At 45.4% G+C, this 25494-nt stretch overlaps 3 protein-coding genes across 8 annotated transcripts; all 3 read right to left on the bottom strand.

Moving 5' to 3' along the window:
* Positions 1–1379: 1379 nt before the first annotated feature.
* plekha2 (pleckstrin homology domain containing A2) lies at positions 1380–9708 on the bottom strand. The gene is made up of 12 exons (XM_057033977.1): positions 9400–9708; positions 7588–7748; positions 7388–7444; positions 6962–7010; positions 6754–6851; positions 5697–5828; positions 5406–5495; positions 5248–5316; positions 5073–5143; positions 3927–3990; positions 3077–3154; positions 1380–2996 (listed from the first exon to the last, which is right to left on the bottom strand). The coding sequence occupies exons 2-12, from the start codon at positions 7726–7728 to the stop codon at positions 2544–2546; spliced, it is 1302 nt and encodes a 433-aa protein (XP_056889957.1). The 5' UTR covers positions 7729–7748; positions 9400–9708; the 3' UTR covers positions 1380–2543.
* A 1123-nt stretch (positions 9709–10831) lies between these two features.
* On the bottom strand, positions 10832–12066 carry si:ch211-113d22.2 (uncharacterized). Its single transcript, XM_057033979.1, has 3 exons — positions 11831–12066; positions 11397–11510; positions 10832–11154 (listed from the first exon to the last, which is right to left on the bottom strand). Exons 1-3 carry the CDS (start codon positions 11877–11879, stop codon positions 10949–10951), a joined length of 369 nt encoding a protein of 122 aa, XP_056889959.1. The 5' UTR covers positions 11880–12066; the 3' UTR covers positions 10832–10948.
* A 110-nt stretch (positions 12067–12176) lies between these two features.
* LOC130526363 (transforming acidic coiled-coil-containing protein 1-like) lies at positions 12177–24959 on the bottom strand. 6 transcript variants are annotated; one of them, XM_057033976.1, is made up of 14 exons: positions 24631–24959; positions 18933–19021; positions 17239–17614; positions 16425–16460; positions 15961–16015; positions 15788–15869; positions 15388–15434; positions 14648–14779; positions 14499–14575; positions 14378–14421; positions 14135–14295; positions 13697–13803; positions 13487–13607; positions 12177–13397 (listed from the first exon to the last, which is right to left on the bottom strand). In XM_057033976.1, exons 1-14 carry the CDS (start codon positions 24693–24695, stop codon positions 13329–13331), a joined length of 1461 nt encoding a protein of 486 aa, XP_056889956.1. In that variant the 5' UTR covers positions 24696–24959; the 3' UTR covers positions 12177–13328. The 6 variants fall into 6 exon arrangements, with proteins under 6 accessions (XP_056889956.1, XP_056889955.1, XP_056889952.1 ...); XM_057033975.1 differs by having other exon boundaries at positions 14648–14782; positions 24631–24958; XM_057033972.1 differs by lacking the exon at positions 24631–24959 and adding an exon at positions 19893–20338.
* Positions 24960–25494: the final 535 nt, after the last annotated feature.

Raw genomic sequence — 25494 nt, 5'->3', positions numbered from 1 at the left:
ACATCTCAACAAACTCAGAACTCATCTTTTGCCACAACCAACCAACCAAACAAACAAACAACCAAACAAACAAACCAACCAACAAACAAACAGACGAAGCGAAGGGTTCTATTCAACTGAAGTGCTGTTTGATAACAGTATAATCAGCTGTAACTTGCTTGTATTAAAGAATTAAATGAATCAGGATCAAATCAAATCAAACAGGATCTCACCTTCACCCCCCCCCCCCCCCCTTTTATCAGTGTGAATTTTAAAATTGAGCTTGGTTGTAGTTTTATTTTATTATAAAAAAGATTCTGATACTATATCTGTATTACTGTTGCTGCATTTATCAGCAATGAGCATTTTAAACTAAATTCATTCTGGCCTACAGTTCATCGACTGTGGATTTCTAATTTGTATGATCAGCATTTTTTCCAGATGCAGCTGAATGATGCTCAAAATGCCACATTAACTATGAATTATGATGTTTGTATTGAATTGTTTTGTAGAAAATGGGGTTTTTGATATTGCATTGCGTAACATCCCGGCGCTCACAGGCGAAAGCAGCGTTTGTAGCGCCCCCTGGTGGCCGCCATCAGCAAACAGCAATAATCAAGATATCGATAGAACCCGGTCAAAGTGTGACAAAGGACACCACGTAGTCTTCGTCATCACAAGCAACAAATTGTTCAGCCAGATATCTTGTTTCTAAGGGCTGCGAAGGAGGAGAAGAGCAGACTGGTGCAGAACCATCCATGTGGGAATATTAACATTTAAAGGGAGCGCGTCTGCCCTCAGAGGTGCCCATCACTCACAGGCGTCAAAGTGAAGTGTGATGTGACCTTTACAGAACGTCTGTTCAGAATCAACCTGGAAGGCTGACAGCGTTTTCAGCACTTTATCTCTGCAGTTTCTCAGTCTGTGCACACGTTCGTACTAACGCAGCCACAAGAAACCCACCAAAAGAGATGATTGCAGATGTTACAGGATGGCTGGACGAAGCCACAGGCAAACTTTGACCACCACCGGCAAGGTCATATATTTCCACTTGGGTTTCTCTCGGTGCCTTGAGGAGCTCTAATGGGGAGAAACCTGATTTCAGCACGGCTGACATTTCACGGGCTCTCAGGGCTCTTCTACCTATGTGACACATTAAACTCTTCAGTTGACTTTATTCCTCAGCGGGAAGAGATGGAAGAAGGCTGAAGATGGGACAAAGTTTTAGGCGCTTTACCTCACAGACCTTTGAAAATGGACGTGCAAAACGCTCCACTTGACACAGCCCAGCGTCCATGTGCTTAAGCTGACAGGATAAAAGGCCAAATGTGTTGGATGTGACCTTCTGAGTGTCAGGCAGTCGGACATTTTTGCAAGGAAAAACAGATAAACATTCCAAAAACACTTAAACTTTTAATGCTATCACTTGAAGAAAATTCAGTTAGTTTGTGCTTCCTTTGTATGCAAAATGTAGACTTCCGGCCATGAAATGGCCAAATGAAAACAGCCGTTCAAAACTAACAAAATATTAAATAGAAGGGGGCGAAAAAAAAATCAATCACGTACAAGAAAACTGACTTTAGAAGAAAAAGAAACAGAAACAACTGTGGTACCACATCAGTGAAGCGTTGAGCGGAACCTGAGACGGGCTGCAACTGCTGATGTAACAACACATGAAACATCATCTCAGAGGAAGCTTTTTTTTTTTTTAAATGCACAAGTCCAAAAAAAAATAAAAACGTTAAAAAAAAAAGCAAAAGCAAAGTGCCGATTTGCAGTTATATTAACCAAAAAGTGGCACCTTTCCCCTGTACTGCGACAAGTAAATCACATTTGCAAGTGCTGGAAGTACATTCTGCTAACAAGTACCATCTGAACGTGGCGTGCTGCTGTGGCTGCATCTGAAAAGGCCAATTGATCTTAAAGCCAAACGTCTAAAAAAAAAAGCTCCTGTGTTAAATATAGTGCAACCGCATGAAAGCTGCTGATGAGCGCATCGTCTCGTTACACAGGATCCTTCAGTCTGCTGTACCTCTTTCATGGCGCTTTCCCTCAAAGGCAGATCAAGTGTTAAATGCATGTTATTATTATTAAAGGCAAGTCATTGTGAGGTTGTTTTTTTTTTATAAACGTGGGAGGAACACTGCTGGGCTCAGAACGAAGCAAAATTAGCGTGCATTTGCTAGAATACACACAAAATCTGTGAAGTTTGAATACTTAAAATAGAGGCCAGAGCGGCATCTGATGACTGATAAAAAGAGAGCCGAGTGCAACGGATTGAAAGCATGTGCCTTGATTTAGCTGCTAGAACAAATAATAATGAGATTATTCAAGTTTTCGGAGGAAGTTACTAAAAAACAATCCTTCGCCCTTTTTCACAGTCCTGATAATAAACACTGTGCTCCTCACTCTTCTCTCTCCGGCTCCGGTACCCTTCCGACACCAGCCAGGGCCTGAGTCTGGTGTGGCGGCATCGAGGCGGATGATTGCAGCGTCACCTCATGGGCAGGAGAGATCATTAGATCTAGTCACATTCATCTCAACGCAGGTGCCAACATGCCGAGCTACACGTCTGTGGTGCGGATGCCGTCGTCATCCAGACTGAAGGGGAAGCTGCAGCTGCTCGGAGGCTGGGGCTGCGAGCGGTGCCTCCGGCGCCCGCAGGCCGCGTCCCCCGACGCCGCCACGATCCCGAGGCTGCTGGTCGAAGACGCCGGGGGAGCGCTGGGGCAAGGGGTCGGGGTGGAGAGGGAGTTTGAAGAGGAGGAGGTGGAGGAGGAGGTGGAGGACGAGGAGAGCGAGGGCTGGGTGTGAACGGAGCTGAACGCGCTGTCTTCGTCATCCACGTCCAGCAAGGAGGTCTCGCTGGGCGGGACGGGCATCCAGGGCTGCCAGCCCGCGGACACAGAGCAGGACTTCATCAGCTGGGGCCTGCGCTCGTTGCTCTGGCGAGCGTGGGATACCATGGAAGAGTTATGAGTTCGGTAGAGAGAAGGGGCGGATTTGAATGAAAAAGCCTGCAAAGGGAGAGACAGGACACATCAGCAATGCTTAACGTATCGCAGGTTCCCCGGGAAAGAGACAAAACACGGTTTACCTTTGGAGGACCTCTGAACTCCTGGATCTTAACATCAATATCCCTGATCCAGCCATGCATCTCCTCTGGGGAGTCCGTCTGTTAGGAAAACTCATATTCAGCATCTGTGGCTCACAACACCAACATTCACCCATCTACAGTATAATGAGCTCTTCACATCCTGTCCCAGGTGGCTCAACCTCAGCTCATGTCCAGTGGGAGTTATAATAATAATAATAATAATAACCCAGAAATACAACCAGTATTAGAACCCCCCAAACATGAGGGTAAATGTAATCAAGCAGCAAAGAAGTGCAGTTGACAATAGCATCCAAAATCCAAACTTGACTCCACCAGTCACCAATACTGTGACCCTAAAGGATTTTGGGAAATGTAGTTGTTAAAACAACCCACACATTTTCTTTACATAATGGAAAGGCAAATGGAGCAAATCACCATAAAAGTATTACATAATTATTATTTATGAATCAGTAATCATAAAATCCTCAGTAAAGTTTTCTCTTTTTCTCCTGTTTTTGTTTTATTTTTGCTTCCTTTTTTTTAAAAAACATGCCTGTACAAAAATAAAACCGCATGCTCTCACAAGCTTCCACCAAGTACTTCCCATTTGATCTGAGTGTGTCTGTCAGCTGTTCTCCCAGGAGAGGGGTCAAGAGTGAGATAATGCTGTTGTTATGGTAACAGATGGCTGCCTAGGAATTACAAAAACAAGCTTTGCATGGCTCTATAAGGTCCTTTGCAGCACTTCAGCAGTAGAGCGTATACTAACAACAACCGTGGACGGATACACCTGGAAAAACAGAGGCAGGCTGACGGTAAATACATTTCTGAATGAAAGACGGGTTTTTACCTGAATGTAGAAGGTTCTGAAGCTTGTGATGATCTCAAACAGGTTGTCTCTCAGGAGCAGATCTCTGACGGTCACAGTAACAGAAATAATTGAATTTCTCTGTCCAGGTTATGTTCTTGTCCTAACTTACAGGTTCACGCACATATTTTGACCATAAGGTGCATCAACACTAAATTCATTGGACAGAATCATGCACAGTTTATTGAATTAAAAAAATGAAGCCATTTAATGTGCAGAAAGGCTCCAGAACCAGGGTAAAAGGGGCATCAAATGATCACATTAAACAGTTGTTCAATGTGAAATTGTTATAATTACTCTGATAAATCTAAATCTATTAAATTAGTGATTAAGTTAATTATTAAATGAATCTATTCACAGAACTCAGTTCATCCTTTAGTTCTAGTAATGATTCTTTCCAGAAATAATAAATTCTCCTGATATCCATCTGTTGCTGGCTCCAATTTTCTTCCTCAATTAAATCAATAATCAGCGAAATAATCGGTGTCAATATTTGCGCTAACATGAGGACCTTGACGGTGATCAATCATGAGATGGGCTCAGATGGAGTTGAGCTCATCAGTCAACAGGTGCCCCACGTTGGCCCATTTTCTCCATCACCATCAGCTTCAGAGTCCAGTAACATGAAGGCTGGTGAGAATGAGCTCGATTTGCTATAAATGGGGTGTTGTGACAGGGGTCGCAGATCTGTTTTTTCCTTTGGCACAGCTGCTTTATGCATGAGTGGGTCTCCCTGGCTGGTCTGGTGGCAGTAGGTCTAAATACGTGATCATCCAAGCAGAGAAGTCTGCTCCTTTCACTGGAGGGCTCAGAGACTGTTCTGAGGTGTTCAGGCTAACAGAGGCGAGTGTCTGCTCAAAGAACTTTGATGATGAGCGAACAAAAGGACCCGCCATCACACGACCAGTACAAGTGGGCGCATCGTGTCAGGAAACAGTGTGGATCACCTTTTTTTTGATCCATCACTATCAGACCTCCCTTAATCTTGTGCAAAGTTTGTGTAGACACTTCTTGTTTCTTAACTGGGTGTAGTCACATTTTCCCCCGTTTAAAACACACGCTTTAGCGTGGGCTATTGTTGGTACTAGACAGCACGGCGGTAGGTTTAGTCACTCGCGCTTGACTCACCCGGACTTGACGAGACATTCGTGGACCTTCTGTATGTCTCTCAGCGGAATAGATCGGAGCGGCTCCTTATCCTGGGACACAAGTTTGGACGATTCAGATGCGGCCAGATGTGAAAAGAATACAGCCAAAAAGGAAACACGTGGGGGTGGGGGGGGGGGGGGGGGGGGGTTCTCACCATGTCAGACTTGTAATAACTGACTGCATTGTCATCCAAAGTGAAAAACCTCCTCTTCCAACTTTTCCTCTGAAAGTTACGTAAATAAAAACACGCATGTTACTTCCACTCAGCTATTATCCTCGCTTTTGATCAGCTACAACCAGCTGTGTACTCACCACATTTCCCTGTTTGACGCAGTAGCTGCACCTCAGCACGCCCGGCCTATTGCCCTTCCTGTCTCTCCCTTCTGGTTCTTCAGTGTCATTCTGAAAGGTTTCGTCATAACTGTCAGTGTTCTCACCCCAACGCACAAAACCACCAGCTTCAAATATGTCACTGCACCACAAGGAAGCAGGTTGAACAGCATGCTGCACTGCCTTATTAAAGTTAGCGATGACAATGCCTTTTCACACAAATATAACTGACTCTTCTTATCACTGTAGTAACCACAGCTTCCTCCTGATTACCTGAATAGGAGTGTGAACCACCACGCCACCGATGATCTCCGTCTTGTAGGCCTGCTGTCGCTTCCTTCCCTGGGGGTCACTGATCACTGTGGCCACATCTGTCCGTGGGGATGCAGGACCGGCCTTGGGGACCTGCCAACACAGCACCAGGGAGCAACTTAGCATATCAGTAACAAGCGAAGCCGAGCGGTTGTGCTTTTATGCCCACTGGGAGTCGATGTTGTGCAGAATCTTGTGTATTTGTTTGAGGGATTCATAAATCAGTGAGGATTTAAACATTTCAGGATCCAAAAACATCTATAGAGCCAAAGAAGCAGATGTTCTAAACAGTGAAACATGAGAAAAATAACATCCGGAGTTCTAGAGTAGAGAAGCATTTGGTTTCAACATTTAAGAGTTGGCCTTTTAAGGCAGAGTAAATCACAACGCTCAAAGACAAATCCTTAATGAAACGTAATTTACTTCTGCAGACTGAGGTCTGATAAAGAAAGAGCTCATATAGGGGCCGTGTTGCATCTAAAATGTGTCCATCCGCCAGTATATCTCACGTCAAAATGTAGAAATGAAGTAAAATTCAGTGCATATTGGAAGCAAACTGACTTGTAATTTGCTTCCGCTCAATAAGTACCATTATGCTAATCTAACAGGGAAGTTTGTCATCTGACCTCTGCTCAAAAAAAAAAAAAAAGGGGCACATATCAAAATTTAAAAAAGGCACAAATGCAGCATATATACCATAACGTACCGTTATCTACAGCTGCTGCCAAGTAAAAATAATATCAACATCATCTGCCCTGACACAAGAAAACAAATATAAACTCCATGAAAAGTTCATCAGTTAATTCACGCGGCCGATTCTCAGCCGCTCTATCAAAGAGGAAGTAAAAGAGAGAGTGAACGGTGCTGCTTCCTGTTTTAGTTTGCAGGTGAGAGAAAAAGCAATCGCCGTCACATGGGCCCACGATGTGTGTGTGTGTGTGTGTGTGTGTGTGTGTGTGTGTGTGTGTGTGTGTGTGGTGTGTGTGTGTGTGTGTGTGTGTGTGTGTGTGTAACTCACGGTGATCTTGCTGGCCTTGTTGAGAGCAGCCACCCAGTCCCTCATGTCCGTCACATCATTCGCCTGGAGGAAGTAGCGCCGGGAGACGGCATTGATGACTGCAAAAAAACCAGACCTCGGTGCCATGAATATCTGCCCTAACTACATGCTCTAGTTGTATCACAAGCGCGAGTGATTGTCTGCCACTTCAGCTTCCTGAAAAACTCACCGAAGCAGAACTCGACCTTGGGCTTCTGCTTCACCGTTGCTTCGCTCACCTGAAAACGGTGGGTGGAAAGGAGAAAAGAAGAGGGACATGAGAAAGAAAAGAGAAGATGGAGACTAAAGGCCAAAAGGAGACCAGAAGACAGTCGACAAAAGGACGGAGGAAATATTTCATATCTATGACGTGTGTCTGGCTGTGGGGAGGAGCTGTCAGCCTTTCAGCTCAGGGAGTCATTATCTGAAGTCAGTTCAGCGAGTGCACTGACATCTGGAAAACTTCTGCACGTCACAGTTAACTAGGCATTACAGCGATTTTGGTGTATCCTGCTGTATCTGTGCTCCCGACTGGCCTCTGTGTGTGTGTGTGTGTGTGTGTGTGTGTGTGTGTGTGTGTTCTAGCGTGGTTCACAGGCCTCTGCATGAGGTTCACCTTTGAGATGTAAGTCAGCTTCAGGCTGCCAACAGAACTGGCTCCGCTGGGCAGATTCTGCGTGCAGAAACACAAACACTTAATCGTCACTGGCTCAGAGTCCAAGGTTATGTGGGCGCCATTGGTCAATTTCACTTCCTCTTGGTTTTTTTTGGAGGGGGGGCTTTCAGTGTGTGCAAGTTCATGTAAGTGTGGAGCACCTGAGGGTTGTCCATGTACCACAGCAGGGCATTTCCCTGCGTGTCCAAGATAAAGTATCGCCTCTGGAAGCGGCAGCTGTTCTCCTTCTCCTCGATGTCCAAAAAGCCGCATATACGGTTCAGCCGGTCCACGTACGGCATGCTGAAGCTATCACATATCACTGGGAAACACGGAAAGACAGACAGACTCTTCAGTCAGCTGCACGCTGAGGCAGGAAGAGGAGAAAGAGTCATAACACAGACAGACGGACGGACACGGAGGATAAACCATCATTCATTTATTACTCAAACACACACGTACACACAAGCTGATGCATATGTGCAGAAAGAGAGGAAGAAAGATCCCAGCTCATACTCAGCAGTTTTTCATGTGACATGATTGAGGCTGAGCAGCAAACCCCGAAGCCCGAGGCAGAGCGAAGGCCTCCACCGCAGCCAGAAATTACAGACTGCGCTTAGGATCTGCACACACGCACATTTCCACTGGCCAGAGAGGAGAGACGGAGGAGGGGGACGTGTATGTGAATCACCCAGCCGCTGTCCCACAATCGTTGAGCTCGGGGGGGGGGGGGGATTTGGTGCTCAGAGGTGTCAAACTCTTGTTGAACGTGGACACGGGGCTCAACGCTGAACTGAGTTGGAATTACTTAAAGTTTCCCCAAGACCAGTCAGAAAAACCCAACGGGAGAGCTCAGAAGAACAGAAAGATGCGGCGATGTGGCCAGCGTCGAGCTCCTGACCGCGTTTTACTACTGAAACATGTCGGGCTCGCTGAAAGGCATCAGCCGACCCGGTGCGGGTCGGATGTCAGCACAGAGAACACTATCACTCAACAATAACACTCGGAAACAGTTGTGCTTCATCCAACTAGATAAAAGTGACCTCAATAAGCTGGTTGCAGTTAGAAACCAAGAGTTGAACTCGTCAGAAACAAGATTTAAACCACTCTGCAGTGGAAAAAATGCAATATGAACCAGTGGAAAAGCGCCCGAAGCACAGGTTTGCACGCACTTCCTTGTATTCTGTTCACTCAGAGCACCTAAATAAGAGTAAAAGAATAACTGAGGGTTCTCTCCAAAACAGACCCCCACCTGCACCTTTGGTTCTGGTCAAACTGAAGCTTCATGGCTCCTAAACTTCCATGACTCTGCCTGCAGGAACTCTGTGAGGTAAAGCCACAAAACCAAAACAGTCTGAAACTTTAGTCTGGCTAGATAAGTCATCAACGCTGACCACTATCATTAATAAACAGAAATCACATATACTCCAGTTCAGCACAGCATTTATGCACGTTTGTGTCTATTTTATAATGACAAAATGTCTCTGCCTGAAGGTAACAGACTCTGAATACAGCAGGGAGAGTTCTTCTATTTTTTTTATACTCAGTCATGAAGAGGTGGTCGTAAAGGTCCAAATATTTACTGTTTGAAAAAGTAGGCAAAAAAAAAGTTCGCCTGGAACCCGAGGATGGGAGTCAGAAGCGGTCTGGATGCGTTCCGGGGCTGCAGCAGGGAACTTTCCCATTGTTCTGCAGCAACAGCTGGATATTCCAACTATGTCACCACAGCAGCAGCAACAGCTGTGCACGCGCGGGCCTCCGCGACGCGTTGGCCTCGCGACGTTAACGCGGGGTTTTGTGCCACCATTAAAATGAGTCAGCGACACCTGACGAGGCTCGGATGGCCCGCCACACCTACGGTTCCGACACGCACTTCCAGGACTGTCACACACACACACACACACACACACACACACACACACACACACACACACACACACACACACACACCGAAGCCCCGCGCCTGCACTTACCCGCGGCGGAGAGTCAGTGTGCGCCACGGCCAGCGCCCCGAACGGCCCCGAGCAGCAGAGGACAGCGGCGGCCCCGGGGAAGAGCTCGCTGCATTGTTGATGAACTCCGAACAACTTTACCAATCGGCCCTCAGCAGCAGCGAAGCCGGCGCGTACGGCGCTGCGACACCCTCGCTTATTTGTTTGCGTGCTCAGATAACAGAAGAATTGTCTTTTTTTCCGGGTTGGACGTTTCGTTATTAGATTAAACCAGCCCCGGATGTGATCTATGCTCCGCTCAGCTCCGGCCGTGCTCTCCTCCTCCTCCTCCTCCTCCTTTCTACTGCTGAAGTGCAACTTGACACAATTCAGCGTTTTAAAAGTGAACCGAATTATCAAAAGTCTTACTGACATGTCTCCATCAGGCGCAAAACCAATAAGAAGAATTAAGATTTGCTGCACAAATCCCAAACCCAAGGAAAGTTTTATACGTATTAAAATCAGGACCCCGCTGAGAACCAACCAGAATTTATTAACTTCACGGACTGATTTAGAGCGATTGCAGTTTCGATATCTTCAAATTCTCTCTCTCTCTATACATATATATATATAAAGAGAGAGAGAGTAGTCTATATATATATATATATATAACCATCTCCAGGGTTTTTACTACATATAGATACTGTATATATATATATATATATATATATATAGACTACACACACGTATAGCTGGTTTCAGACATCTTTACTGAGCTATCAAATACCTGCATTTAGAGGAGTGACTGTAGTCTCTTGACTTGGTTGCCTGTTAAGAGGAAGTGGTTGCACGTCTTGTGGCCTTCCTGAGGGGGAGGCTTACCTCATCCAGTTCACATCTTGTGGCGAGCACGCAGGATTACTTTTATACAGTTGCACTCGGAGGCCCTGAACTTTCCACATGCCTCTCGTGATTTAGGTTTATTAATTTTACATCACTTTTCGCAAATGAGACATGAATATTAATGTATGGGTGTTGTCTGTGGCCTTTAAATGTCAAGTGGGGGGTCACAAAAGTCGCACGTTCTAACCACACAAATACACAAAAATAAGGGTGTGGTGCTATCTTTACTCACAAAAGCTAACACGCACAAAAATTAATAACTCATGAAGACAATGTTTTAAGTGCTAAAATGTCCATTATGGTTGTCTTTGCAATGATAGCCTAAAGGCGAATATTTTGGTGTTTAAGGTGCCATACGGTGCACAACTGTGCACTATCCATTGAGCACATCAGCTACACACACCCAGAACACACCATTCAGTTCCAATATGTAATTGCCAGTGCATATTAAGTCACCACAAACACCTTCACAGCTTTACATTAGTTGACAGCGAATGCACCGCTACAGAAACTGAGCTTATTCGTGACAGTTGAGAAAAAGAAAAAAAAAAAGAATGATGAGTTAAAGGCGTTGAATAGAAGCTGGTGTTTATGGGACACAGGAGCAAACGTCGCACGTTTTCCATAGAACGTCAGCTATAAATCTCCGAGGCTTATGCTGACCATGATGATGAACCACCGCAGGCATTCACAGCTGCCGATAGGCCAGGCGCAACAGGAGGGCTGATGCCAGCAGGATGGGGCTGGGGGCCACGGCCCCCGCGCTGTTGCGGTGGTGGCTCCTGTGGGGGCCGTTGCAGTCGTCGGAGAAACAGCACTGCATCTTGGCCCCGGAGCTGCTGCCATGAGCCTTGTTGCAGAAATCCTTGTAGGTGCAGGACTTCATCACGGTGTCTGGAAGTGAACAGCGAGACGAGGAGCGCCAGGTCAGCTAAAGCTCAATAGCTATGATTAAATGGGTGTTGGTGCTCACTTAGAGACACATAGACCAAGGAAACAGATAGAGCTGAGCAGCACTTAGATGTTCAGCAGTCAGTGTGAGGCCCATTTGTGTGTGTGTGAGAGCGCTCTAGTGAGGCCAAGACTGCTCAAATCACACCGGTATGGGATTCTTTCCCAGGTGTGTGTTTACTCACTGGCTCCTATGATGGTGGAGCAGGCGTCAGCATATTGAGGGCACGAGGCGGAGCCCTGCCGGTTGCAGTCGTCCTCATTGGATGCCACGCAGGTGTGACATTTAAGGGCAAGGCCTAGACAGACAGAACAACAGAGCACACCTGAGGTGGAGTAATACCGGTTTCACATTCTCAAAGATGGAATTACGAGGTCTTTCTTCTAATGGTAAACATAGGCCATATCAACTATTCACCGACAACAGTTTGCACACGTTTCAGCACATATTTGGTTTAAACTACAGGCTGAATTTATGCACCTATATCTAAAAAGTATTCGGCACCGATTCCCATAGAAAGGGCTGATTGTGCCGTGCTCGGTTGTGTTCTGCTTCCTTCATCCGTGCCCGCTCTGCTCCGTAATGACCCGGCGCTGGGATCGGTCTCAGAAAACTCACCGTGGCAGGCCAGCGAGATGAGCAGCAGGAGGGTGAGCTCGGTCTTCATTCCAGGCTGCTCGCTGTCGAAGTCCAGAGAAAGAGAGAGGATGACCTGGAGAGGACGGTCGGGCGGAGCTGGAAGCAGGGGTCTGAGGCGGTGGAGAGGCGTCTAAGGGGGAATTAAAGTCTTATCTCTGTAATCTGGATCTGTGCTGCACAGGCAGCACCCTGTGGACTTAAAGGGGTGAGCTTTAACAGGAAGACAGAGGAGCTATTAAGCTATCACAACAATTTAAACAACACCCAACCTGCAGAAGGAGAAATTATATTTACATTTATTTGGACAAAGTCACAATAAAGTATATTTATTCTATATGCCAATGCTAATGTTTATTTCTACATTACAAAAAAATACATGTGCAGGAGTGACAAAAAAAGAGAAGAAACAAGCATTAACAATGGCACACCAGAGGGTCTGTGAGGGTATTAGACCTTAAAACGGTTTTGAATGCAGCTGATTAACTTGGACTGACCAAATATATTCATGCACGCGTTCTAGAGTATATTAAAGTGAAGCAAACTGAAGTTTCCTGCTCAGACATTTCAGCTGTCGTATTTTTTTCCTCCAAACATATTTCCCAGACACAAAAATATCTACTGGTGTTTAATGAGTCTGTATTCTGTGAATCTGTGAAAATGAGTCAAATTTAGTACTGAAGTGACAGGTGAGAAAGCAAGTTTTTGACACAACGCATTTGCTTAAGGTTAACTAATTCATAAACAGAATAAAGATATACTGTTTCTTTCTTTTTCTTTTGCAAAACCTTCCCCCAGCGTGCCATATGGCGCGGTGGGGTTCACACTTTAGACTGTAGGATAAAGTTCTCTCGTGACAGAGTTTGTCAATAAATAGGACAAGACAATGTCACAAAGTTCCGATCAATGATTGTCAGCGTCACTGCTCCACATGGTGAAACCCCTGAGGATCACGGCTTCCCCGTGTGCAGATTCGGTTTAACCAGGCGTCATTCTGCCACACAAAATACCCCTGAGCTTGCGCTTCATCCATCTCCCTATTTTTCTCATGAACAAAGTTTTAACGCAAATAATTCCCCTCAGATCAAATGTTCCCTGTGCTTAACCGTAGCTCCGAACAAGGCCGGCCTGAACGATGTCATCCTGTTGGGAATTTAGCCGGTAAGCTGCTGGGAATTTAAAGTGAGTCACAATTGGGTCGTTGTTGTTCTCTGGCGTGATGGGCCGGCGCTCTAGAGGTGCAGATGGCCTCACAGGGAGCAACAATGCAAACAAAACCATGTGACCGTGTGAGTCTAAACTCAAACTATGACTAGTATGTGCAGACTCCCCTCAGTCAGGGTCACAAATAGTGCAAATACATTTAACAGGAAGTTGCTATAGACATCAGGATATATACGTCAGTCTCAAAGCTAGAGGGGCGGTGGAGAGGAGAGCTCCACGACGTGGGTGATAGGAGGTGATTTCCTGGAAATGCCTCTCAGTTTATTTTTCCCATTTTAGCAATCAGCTCATCGCAGATCTTTGTGAGTTCCTCAATCTCTTGATTCTACGATGACACAAGAGAGGTGACAGGGTTACAAAACAGAACAGCAGTGTGTGTGAAAGCAGCCAAGAACCGCAGAGGGGTATTTTCACCTTGTGTTGCAGAGCCTGTTCCAGAGACTCGTTCTTCATCTGCTCCTTCCTCAGACTGGCGGTCAGCGCCGTGCTCTCTGAGCTGGCTTTAGAGCGCACTTGAGCAATCTCCTCATTGGCACTTCAAAATACAAGCAACGTGTGAAATCAACAGTCGTTCGAAACGTCAGGCCCCCGTTGAGGCAGATCTTTACTCAAGTATCTGCGTACTTGGTTAGTTTTTCCTCTGCGTGCAGCTTTAGTGTCTGATATCTCTGCTCCTCCTGCTTGATTCTGGCCAGATAGTCCTGGGCACACTTCTTCAGAACCTCCTCGTTCTGGAGGAGTAAAGACAAAAGACTCATCGCAATTTATCTGCTAGAAGGAGCTAAGTGATAGAGCAGCTTTGACCCTCTGTTTCTCTATCCTTGTTTACTTTCTGCTCTTTATTCTTTCATAGCTTTTTTGCTCATTTCTTTCTGGAGCTGTTGTTAAGTAAATTAAGTGTTTGATGTCACAGTTGGGGAAAGGAGAACTAGTCCAGGAAACTACAGGCCCTAATCACACCACACCTTCCAGCCTTACTGAGATCTTAATCCTCTTATATCTGTCTGATCACCTCAGCTCTTGACCCTTTTCACTGTACGATGAATGTGTTCCATTTCCTACCTTCTTGAAGCCCTCCAGGGTGCCCTTCATGTTTTCATAACGGCGGAACATGTCAGAGAGGGAGCGCTCCACCGAGTTCAGGTCCGCCAAGGCCGTTTGTTTCTCCGCGGTCACATCGTGCAAAGCCTTCTGGGATTTCAGGGTGTTGCGGTGTTCATCCTCTGAGAGGAGCGACGAGGAAGATGTTTATGCTCTCATGGTTCAAACCTCCCCAAATGGTCCCCCCCTCCAAGTTCTACTCACCAATCATTTGAGCAATTGTCTTCTCATATTCCTCAACGATCTTCCTGTGAGGAAACGTTCATTATTAGACTCTCATCAGACACAGACCATGGATGAAGCGAATCAGCGAGGTTTTTCCTACCTCATCTCACTGACTTCTTGTCTGCTGGCTTCAAACTTTACCTTCCAGTCATTGGCTTCCACCTCTTTTGTGAGGATCTGGAGAGAGACATTCACTGAGGTGAAATCAAAGAAATCCCTTAAGCGAAGCAAAGATCTTGGACTCTGTACCTCCTCTCTAATGAGGGTGAGCACTGCCTGTTTTTCTGCCTCACTGATACAGATTGAATCCAGGACTTGACTTCCTGTTTTCACCCCTTCACTGCCCGTGGACATGTTCTTCAGTTTGCATGTGTCCTCATACTGCTGAGCAAAAAGATTCAATTTCAAGATTCAACTTGGTATATTCTAACACAATTTAAGACACGCTTATTAGTTACACACTAATATTGGATCGGTTTGGCAGATGTAAAGCCGTGTATTTGTTTTAGAACAAAAGTCGCTCAAAAGTCTGATTTATTTCAATTTCTTTTTATCTCTTGCCCTGTTGCCATATACCCCCATTCCATCTTTCTGTCCTCTCTCATTGTCCTTTGAGGGATTATGACAGCCATATTCTAATCCCTATCATAAATCTGTTAATCCAGCTGTCATCTGAGTACATGAAGGTGATGGGAGACACCAACAGACCAACAACACAGTGCGGCTGCCTTATCAGATGTGATCATTGTGCAGGTTTTTTTTTTTTGTAAAATTCAAATGCAAATTAAAATTGCACACTGAGTTGCCCCTCCCATGAGATTCTGAAAAATACATGACAGGAATAATAGGGTAAACACGTGTGAATATCTGTCGAAGATGTAGGCATTTCATCTGATCAGTGTTTCAGCCCCCTCTAGCGGCCAAATGGGTGATGTTGCTGAAGTCTTCAAACTGGAGAAAAGCCACAGTAAGTTGTGATCTCCACTTACCACAGAGCAACAGTCTGCATTGTCAGGTTTTGGTGTCACGTGGCAGTCTGGAACCCAAAACACCACAGTGTCATGTGCAAATTACAATAGCAATCCTAATAATTTAATCCAATTTACTCAGAGCACAACTGGTGTCATTAAATGGGCATAGAAATATTGTCCTGTTACTCTTACAAAGATCACATATGGTCAGCGGAGTCATACGTTCTGGGTGGAATGTGTGATAAAGTTAATAAATAACAGAATCGTTGCAATGCTAATAATTAACAGAGGTGCTGTCAGTACAGTACAGTCGGAAAACTGAACTATTTACTGCAGTATTGTGTCTTGTAACCATGTGGCTCTCTGACCGGTACATGTGCAATATTAAAATAAATCTTCATGGTAGTTTTTTACCCACCGCTTTCTTCCTTTTCTGATCTGAGGCCGACGCTGCTGGCCAGCTTTTCTTCATCAGTGGCATGGTCCAAGTGGTGTTCATCCTTAAACAGCATCAAACTGACACATGAGCTCACTCTACTGAGCTACACAGTCTAATATTACGTCTTTCTGCCAGTGTTCAGATGCTCTCACCTTCCCATTCGGCTCCTTTTGCATTGGTTGGATCGGTTTCACTTTGCAGGAGTTCCTAAGAATGACAGTCATAATCATCATCAGTGAAAACACCAAAGCGACTGGCACGGCTGCATGTGTGTACATCTGGGCTGATAAGAAGAGAAAGCAGGGGAAGACAGAAATCCTCACAGACCTCACTGCTCTGTTTTGTTGTGTTTCCTGAGTTTGCATGCTCAGCTAAATGTACTGAATTAGGCAAAGCAAAAGCTGATTAATGGACGATTGCACAAAGCATCTGGGGGAATTACCCAGTTTCCTGTAAAACGTTCTGGCCGCTATGACTAAAATCCACAAAAGGAAAAAAAATGAGCTGAAAGTAATTAGCCGGCAGGCTGTGGAATGAGCAAGCTTCAGTTTATAGAGTTTTATGTGAGTTTGTCTTATAGAAACACGTACATACACTGCTGTACACATTTACTTACAACAGACTACAGAGGAAATGGACCTGCTCAGCAGTCCTGTTGCCACACAGAGCCCAACAATAAGTTCCAAAAAGTGGGGAAGACAAAGAAGAGGATGGGACATTATGTTAATTGCTATGTGAGTGTTGGGCTGTTTTTTGCTGGACAGGGTTTGATGTCTAAAATCCTGTTGTTCAGAATGAAAAGCCAAACAACAAAGACAGACAGAAATATCAACAGAAACTGAAGATCTTAATTTAAGTAAGAAATGTAAGCACTCAGTTTAAGTATAGTTTTGGTGTGCAATATAATGGCAATTACTTTGAACACTGTTCATACGTATTACCTTTAATAATTCCAAAAAACATTAGGATTGATCAATGTTATTAAAACAGTAATGGTTGTTAGCTCATTTTAGGGGATGCAGAGACGACTCAGCCACAAGAGGACACTGTTTGACCTATAACCATTATTTTAGCCTGCCTTACAGGGACCTCAACCATATTACAAGGCCTAAAAATAATTTAAAAAAATAACGTTGGCAAATACACCACTAGCTAAACAATACTACAATACTAATTCCTAAACATTAGTGATAATCTCTACAAAAGTACAAACAAATTAAAATAAATATTCCCCCAAATGTAAATCTGTAACACTAAATATTTCCTATTTATGAATGGACTGTGAAACTGAAGCAACACTGAATTAGTGAGAAAGAAGAGATAAACAAGAGGCACACATGACATCTGGATAAGGAGGAACAATGATTACTAACTAAAAGTCATAGTGACTCAGCCACAGACGGATGAACACTTTTAGGTTTAGGACTCACGTGATAATTGTGTTACTGGTCTCACAGGTGAGTCTTGTATTTGACAGCACAGTGTCGGAGGGCCTGTTGCCGTTGAGCAAATCAGGGTCAATGCAAGAGTCACGGTTGAGGATCGAGTTTGATTCCGGGCTGGAGTCAGAGGATGCTGGAGCCTCGTCGTCCACTTCAGCAGGGTCGGGCTTTTGCAGCGGGGAGACAATTGGCAGCGACGGGGGCCGAAGCGGGCCGAAGCGGGCATTGCTGCTTTGGGTCAAGTTAAGGTTCTGGTCCAAACAGAGGCCGTTACCATTAAGTGGAGATGCAGTGAGACTTTTCAGGGAGTCTTGACCTACTTCCTGGTTCAAGTTCAAGTGGTTTGTCACCCCCGGATGAAAATCTGTGAAAGTGGGAGAAGATGCGAGTCAGCTTCTGAATTTTAATACGGACAAACATCATTAAATATCTCAAAACAATTACATCTTTTTATCTCTTTTTTTTCCTTGGGAGATTTATATTTAATTTCCTGTTAGACTGCTGAAAATGGTTGCCGGCTTCCTCTTAGAATACCCCACATCCTGTGTCCTCATACATCCCATTAACAGCCAAAGCAGCAGGCCAGTTGCTGTTGAGTCACACTGCTGCCAAAACACAAGGCTCTCCACACACTCCCCCAAACACACCCACACACTGTAAACTACACCCAACGATTAATCCCAAAAACACTTCCGGTTTCTGCTCTGATTCTTCTTCACAATATGAATCGACCTATTGTGGCTCCACAACATGTTCACGGCATCACAGAATTAAAGAGAGTGTATGAAGACTCCTGCTCAAAATCTCAAAATCAAGAGCGCTTACTCGCGCGGGCACACACACACACACACCCTTTAATGGCAGGGAACAAATATAGAAGAACCACACCCATGCAAAGTACCCGCAACCACGAGGCTGAGCAACAACCAACAAGGCCAGGCTCTATTACAGTCTCACAACTAAACGATAGAGGGGGAAAAAATCAGACAGAAAGGTCATGTGACTGAGACGAGAAGAGAAAGCAGATATCATGAAGGTAAACAAGAAACTATTTACAGTTTCAGTGGCGCAGAAAGTCATAGAGGTGTGTGTTATTGAGTCGATTTAGGCAAGAATATCAGTTTTTCAGCCATTTCTGGAACTACAAATGTAGTCATGACTGAATCAGCACAGACGTTATTTTGATCAAATGACATTGAATCTGTGGTATATATCAAAAACAGCCAGATACGTTTAATCTTCATACGTGTTTACGTCATGTGTATTACTGCTATAGCTGTGTACAACTACAACGATGTCATGACAACAGTAGTCCTAATCCAGACGATGCTGTTATGGTCAGAACAGATGACACTTCATGTGAAAGCAAGCCCGTGGGGATGGATGGGGGAGCCAGGGGCCACAGCAGGGGCCCCTTTGACAGTTTTAAACAGACTGGATTCATTTGCTGTCCCTGTAGCAGCTGAGCAACAGGCCTGTGCCAAACAGAGACCAAGAAGCTCATTAGAGTTTACGTTTGTGAGAGGCCCAAATGACGTCTCAATAAATTACCGGTAAAAGCAGGAGGAGGCCACCTGTCAGAGGGGATCAGAACAGTTCTGTCCAGTTAAAGCGTGGTATGGTGGCTATATTGAAAAACCCTGTAGAAACTGCCATTTCCACAAAGTATGTAGCCATCTCACCTGTATGATTGGAATTTTCCAGCTGTCCCAGCTGCTTTTCAGCACCCGGGGACTCTTCTGGGGTGTCAAACGTCCCTTCGGAATCAGAACTGTGAAAACAACGGGAAAGAATTTACCAATGGGGGCCAATCTGAGCTGATCACTGTCGTCGATTGTTCTGCGCTGTAGCATCAATGTTCCAATCACCGGTCTTCTCGAAGCGCCACAACACACAAGACCTCTCAGAGATGAGAAGAAGAAGAAGAAAACAAGCTGTTTTTCTTTTAGAGGAAGAGGAAGGGAGAGGAGAGGAAGCAGAGAATACAAGGCCACCTGCATCCTTTGGCCTTCAATAAAGGCAAACACACACACACACACACACACATACACACAAACCAATTATGCACATTGACAAAACACACAGTCTGGGCCAGCTGTCTGGACACCCAAGGCAAATTTATTACAGAAAAAAGAGAAGAGAGGGTGCGTTTCTGTGTGTGGTCTTATTCCCCTTGAACACACATGAAGACAAAACGTCCCAGTGATGCCATTTTTGACAGTTCTTTAGAACGCAGAAATGGACCGTAAAAAAAAACCAAACATCTAAATCTGTGTGGGAAAGTCCACTCTCTCTCCCCCCGACAGCCCTTTCAAACGCACCCCAACACACAAGAAAAAGGGCCCAGACGGACCGGTCCACTGGCCCGGGTCCTCAAAAGTAACAGGATGCTGCGTAGAAGGCAGAAACACGTTCAGGCATCGGAAAGAATCTGAGATTCTCTTGCAGCATCAATGGAGCCGCCTTTGTGTGTGTGTGTGTGTGTGTGTGTGTGTGTGTGTGTGTCCACCACCTGTCAGCATGACTCAGGGGTATCTGCAGTCATCACCCAAACAGCCCCCCCAGGCTCACGTCACCACCAGATCCACTCTTCCAACTATCACCCCAGTAAAGAAATAGCTGCTTTCATTCTGACGTCTTACTTGTCTCTGTCATCCTGGGACCTGGGGTGCCCCTCGTCCCCCGCACCCCCGATCACCGCCGACCACGTCCACTTGGCCCACTGCACCGGAGACAGCCAGGACATCCCTGCACCCTGAACCGCCACCTAAATATAGCCGTTAACTTCCTCCCCCTCTGTAGCAGTTTAGAACGTTGCCGTTAACAACAGTTTATCACGTCGGCCGTGTCTCAGGGACGGTGAATCCCGGAGGAGCAGCTGCCGATCGGTCGGATCTTCTCGCTCTCTCCTTCTCTTCTTCCTAGTCTCGCCTACTCGCGCAGCTTTCCCATGCTGCTCTTCTGCGTGGCCGTTGCCTGCCCGAGGAAATAAAAAGGCAACTCACGCCGCCGCTGCTGCTTCCCTCTCCACAACACTGACTCACAAAGTGCAGATTACTGGAGCATCAGCAGTCACTCCTCTTTCTGCTCCTCTCCCTCCCTCCCTCCCCCCCTCCCTCCCTCCCTCCCCGTCCGCATGGATGACCAGCCCGTTTAGCACACCAGTGCTGGATTTTGGGAGGTTTCCTCTGCCCGCCCTGATTCTTTTAAAGTCTGCATTTTGTGTGTGTGTGTGTGTGTGTGTGGTAGGTTGGGGGGGGGGGGGGGGGGGGGGGTTACAGGCAGTGCTTCCTGTTTTAAGAGGAAAAGTCTGGTTCCACAGTCAGACGACCAGATGTCTGCGCCTTCAAAAGACTTTCTGGAAATGCTTCTGTAAAAGCTACTTTAGAATCTCCGCTGAACCAAGCGTTATCTTTAATTGCCCTGTGTAAAACATCGCACACGTGACCGACCTGAAAAGTGTAGGCAGTGTGTCAAAGGTTAGAAGGCACGCTGAGTTATGAGCAGGTTGTTTATTTGACGTCTCTCACGGCCACTGTAATCCAGAGCTTCCCTGAAAAAGAGTTTTCTCAGGACTAATGACTCATTTAAGCCGTATGTTTCACTCTTAAGCTCATCGTGGTTGAGCACAACAGTGGCTCTGTTGTGAGGTTATAGATGTGGGTCAGGAAAATCAATACAAACCTAACGCCTTTTTGACTGTCATTTGGATTAAATCTTCTCTCTCTGACTCTCTCCCACACACACACACACACACATGTGCCACTGAGGCTGTTCATGGGAAGCTTATGTAACTTTAAGTCCCTGTGCTCACATTTGGACATCTCTCTCTCTGAAACACACACCAAAGGGTGTGAATTCTGCAGGAAAGACAGAACACGACTCGAGAGATTGGGAAGGTTGATCCTCAGGGAAAATGGCGAACGAGCAAACGTATTTGCACATTGAGGATTTGCGTGCCGGGGTTGTCCTCCACATGAGAGAAGTAAAAACCTCATCCCTCTGAGCTGGTGGGTGGTGCTGACGAACACAGGCACCATCACGCTCACAGACTGATGAGCACAGAGAAAGGGCCTCTGTTCCATCTGTGATAGCTGGACTGGAAACTGGAGCACGTTAGCGCAGCCGATGAAAAACGGCTTTAATGTGTGAGAGAGATGAGATAACGCAAAAACGTGAGTGATTTTAAAAGTGAGACCCAGGCGGATGTAGAGAATGTGAGGTGAAAAGCTCTCTTGTTGTTCTTAAGCATTCCTGGCATTTTCTACTTTCCCCTTTTTTTGTTTCAGCCGGTACAGCTAAGAGGACAAACCCGTCTGTCTTGCAGGGAAGTTCATCTGCTAAAAACAAACAAATCCCCTAAAGGAGCGACCATCTAACAGACAGCCTGCGGTGCACACACTGTTTACCCTCCCACACCTTAGAGCTGTAAACTCAGCCCTGCACATACATTGAAAGCAGCCAACACATGTCTTTTATGGCCCCAGAGCAGCCGACGGAAAACAGAGAGGGAGGAAAATGAATAAGTGCTTATGTAATAGCCTCAAACCACAAATAGCACGCAGTGAACAGTGGTAACACAACACAAAGGGTCAGGATGTATGGGATGGAGACAGCAGCTTGGTACACAGAGACCATCAGTTCTATTCTGCAGTACCATTAAATACAGTATAAAGACAGGAATTAAAATAGATCTGCAGATTTTAGAGCATGTTAGTGTGCCAATGCTTCACATGCTAATGCTTGGATAAAAACTAGCATTTAACTAAATGTCAGCTTTTGCTTTTCTTTTTCTTGACTGTTTTATACCTGTTGGGGTCATGGGGAGGGTGTTGGAGCAGATCCCAGCTGCCTGTAGCAAAGGCAGGGTACACCCCCGAATGAGTCGGCAGCTGATTGCAGGGCCATATGTGAGCATTTGTGGGTTTGGTGCCTTGCTCAAGGGTACCTACCCGCCTACATCAAGGTAGTCAATGTCAGCTTTCTACATAAGGTGAATTACTGATGGGCAGACAGAACTACAAGAATGGTTTTATTCATAATACTCTCTCAATCTCCTCCTATGGCAAAGCTCTGTGACGTTAAGAGTTAAGCAAAATATACCTAATAGTTTTTATCTTGCACTCAAAATTTCACAAACTTTTGAAAAATGCTACTTAAACTGAAAGGCTGTTGTAATTGTTTGCAACTATATATTCTTCCACAAAATATGTGTAGAACTGCAGTACTGATAGAAAGTATATGTGCATAAAATTGTCTTTATTTTACAGACAGTTCGATTATTTAACCACAGAATACTTTTTACATTATTCTGTTATATAATGCAATGGTACTACATTCACAGTGCTCCACCTAGTGGCCATTAATTAAATCTCACCTCTGAAACGCTTTAGCCAAATAGACCGAAAAATACTTCACTCTAAGAAATAAAACTTCTTTTATATTTAACCGGATATCTTGTGTGGCAGCAATTTTGAAATGCACTGCATTCATACCCTATAATACAATTCATTCTGTTTATCACAGCAGAGTGGTGCAATACACAACTCCAATGATGTTTACTCTCCTTGGTTGATTAATGCGGCTCTGAGACAAAAGCCCTCAGAGGGAAAATATACAGAAACAGGCATTCATATGCTTTTGGAATACACAGCTGTGTTTAGATCCCTAAAGGGAGTTGAATCACTGTCTGAGCATATCGGATGACCTAACTGACAGTGGCGTAGTGAAACAGACGCTATTAGGAAACAAAAGATTAACGGGGGGGGGGGGGGTGTTGCCCATGAAGAGTCACGTACATGTACAGCTCCATGTGCACACATAATTTCCAGACAAATGTGCATATTGTGTACACACGAGTGCACAAAGCAAGCAGACACTTCCCCTACTGCTCTACTTTCACCACATTCCCACTTCAGACTGGGCTTCACCTCCATCCAGAATGTCACCCCGTTAACATAAGAGGTATTGTGTAAGTTAGAGGCTTCGCTTTCCTGCTGGACGGCCTCATCGGTGTAGGCGTGTGCATAATTAAATGGGGCAATTTTGACTTCTTGCATCCACAATATTTAGAAATACAGATAGTCTTTTAGCCCACGCTGGGCTGAAATTCGCCACAGCAGGAAATGCAGGTCAGGCTCTTCCCACACCAGTAATTGTGAGGAGGTTTAAAAAAACAGGAAGTCTGCCCTGCATCAAACATTGTTCCGGTTAAGACTTACAATTTGTGCTTAAGCCAACGAAAATTAGACCAGATGCTGTGAACTCTAATCCCACCATGCTGGTAGGCTTCTCATTTTCCCACCGGGAGGACCCCCAACCCGACCCCCCAACCCGACCCCCCAACCCCCGCCTACCCCGACAAGGGCCCATGTGCACAAGTCGACAGTAAGGTTGATGTAATCAGTGACTTGTTTTTGTTCCCCACAGTGAATGAACAAGACGCATCAGCATTAGCAAAAGTCTGCAGGTTTACTGTTGTGTCCGTCACTGATTGGATCAGCAACATGTTTTAAACCTCACATGCGACTCACTTTCGACTGAGTTTGCACGATTTTCTCTCACTTTTGTTCCTTCTGTGAATCGTCTGCTTCAGCCTGCGTCTCAAAGGAACCGCAGCTCCATCAGTGAGGTCACTGAAAACACCGTGATATTCAAAAATAGACCGACAGAATCGTCCACTGTCCTGCAATGTTGAATTGCAGCAGCTAGAAATTGAGTTATAACTCATCTCAGCTGAAAGGATCCTCTCTTTGTCAGGAAGGATTAAAGAAACCGAACAGGGATCAGAGCGAGAAAGTGCTTTTAAGCTCTGTCAAATGCCTTAAAATAACATTCCTTTTCTCTGCGAATACAAACTTGCACAAACGGAAGCGAAAGCTGGGTCGCCACGGCGTTCAAAAATAAACTGCAGCTTGAATAATAAATAGACAAATTTAGACTAGGCCTCACTGTTTTATAATTAATAGCTCATTGCGGATTTATTTCTTTTAACAGACTGCAAACGCAGAGATGTTTAGCTGCTGCTAAAACACTCAAAACAGTGAAACAGAATTCTTGGAGGCTGACTTAATGTCAAGTGAACGACCTGATCAGCTGAAGGTCGCTGAAGGCATTGGCTGCACAGCAATATCTCTCCCCTCTTTCCCTAGATTATCCTTATCTTATTCAAAGCTTGTCAGTAGAGGTTATGTGCAGTACAGCCCTGGAGACACACACACACGAGACGAGACCCACTTGTATAAGGCAGCTTTAAAGTCTTGAGGTTTCCATCCCCCTCTGCCATTCTCTGACACAGCACAGATCACCCGCACAAGACAACGCTACCAAAATAGACATCCTAAACACCCAGTCAGCTGTAAACAATAAAGCACCTCTTACATGCTGCTCTGTTTCCCCGGAGAGCTGACCAATCGCTTTCTGCTTTGGCTGAGGGAGCCCCCCATGGCAACAGCTGAGATGCTGTTTCGGGTTTATCCCAGTCGCTTCGTACCGAAGACCCTCTCACAAGTTTCACCTTTGCGTCTCCTTCTCCCAGCCCGGCTCGCCACCAGAGCCCCGCGCTGCGCTGCTTCTAATAGCGCATTTGTTATCATTTGAACATCCAGCCTCTCGTCTGCTCGCATGTATTTTTTTCCCCCGTTGATGCTGTAGAATCCAAGAGGTTGGAAGTACAAGTGATCTCACGTGAATAGCTCCGCCAGTGTCCCGCCTCTTCGCTCCAATGTCTCTCTCTCACTCCTCCTGCACACACAGTTGGAGATTAAACAGGCAGTGTCTTCAAAAGAGGAGAGTGTGTGTGTGCGTGTGTGTGTGTGTGTGCAGTGGAGAACGTGTGTCACCGTGTCATGGGGGTATCTGGCAGGGAGAGGGTATTGTTCAAATGTGAAAGAGCCCCTTCTTTTGTTGGGCAGCTAAATTCCAGATCTCAGAACAGGGGGGAGGGATGGAAGATGATGGAGGGAGGGATGGTGGAAACACAGCCCCACTTGTTGTTTCCCAGTCCCACCTACCTGCTGGGACACCCCCTAAATAAGCCTTTAAACGCTTTTTACATGACAATAAAGACCCAGACACGTTCATTTCTGACCACTCACAGTGAAATTTCGAAACATAGTGACAATAAAACTCGAAGGATATTACTAAAGACCCAACAACGACTGAAAAAAGCTACAATTGTGCTAAAATTATAGTAAATTCGGGACAATGATATCCGACGTCCCAATTTAGGCTTCCCAGTCATAG

This window comes from Takifugu flavidus, chromosome 5 (genome assembly GCF_003711565.1).
Source record: "Takifugu flavidus isolate HTHZ2018 chromosome 5, ASM371156v2, whole genome shotgun sequence".
Lineage (NCBI taxonomy): Eukaryota > Metazoa > Chordata > Actinopteri > Tetraodontiformes > Tetraodontidae > Takifugu > Takifugu flavidus.
Note: the sequence above shows the minus strand (reverse complement) of the source record. Positions and strands in the feature narration are given on the sequence as shown.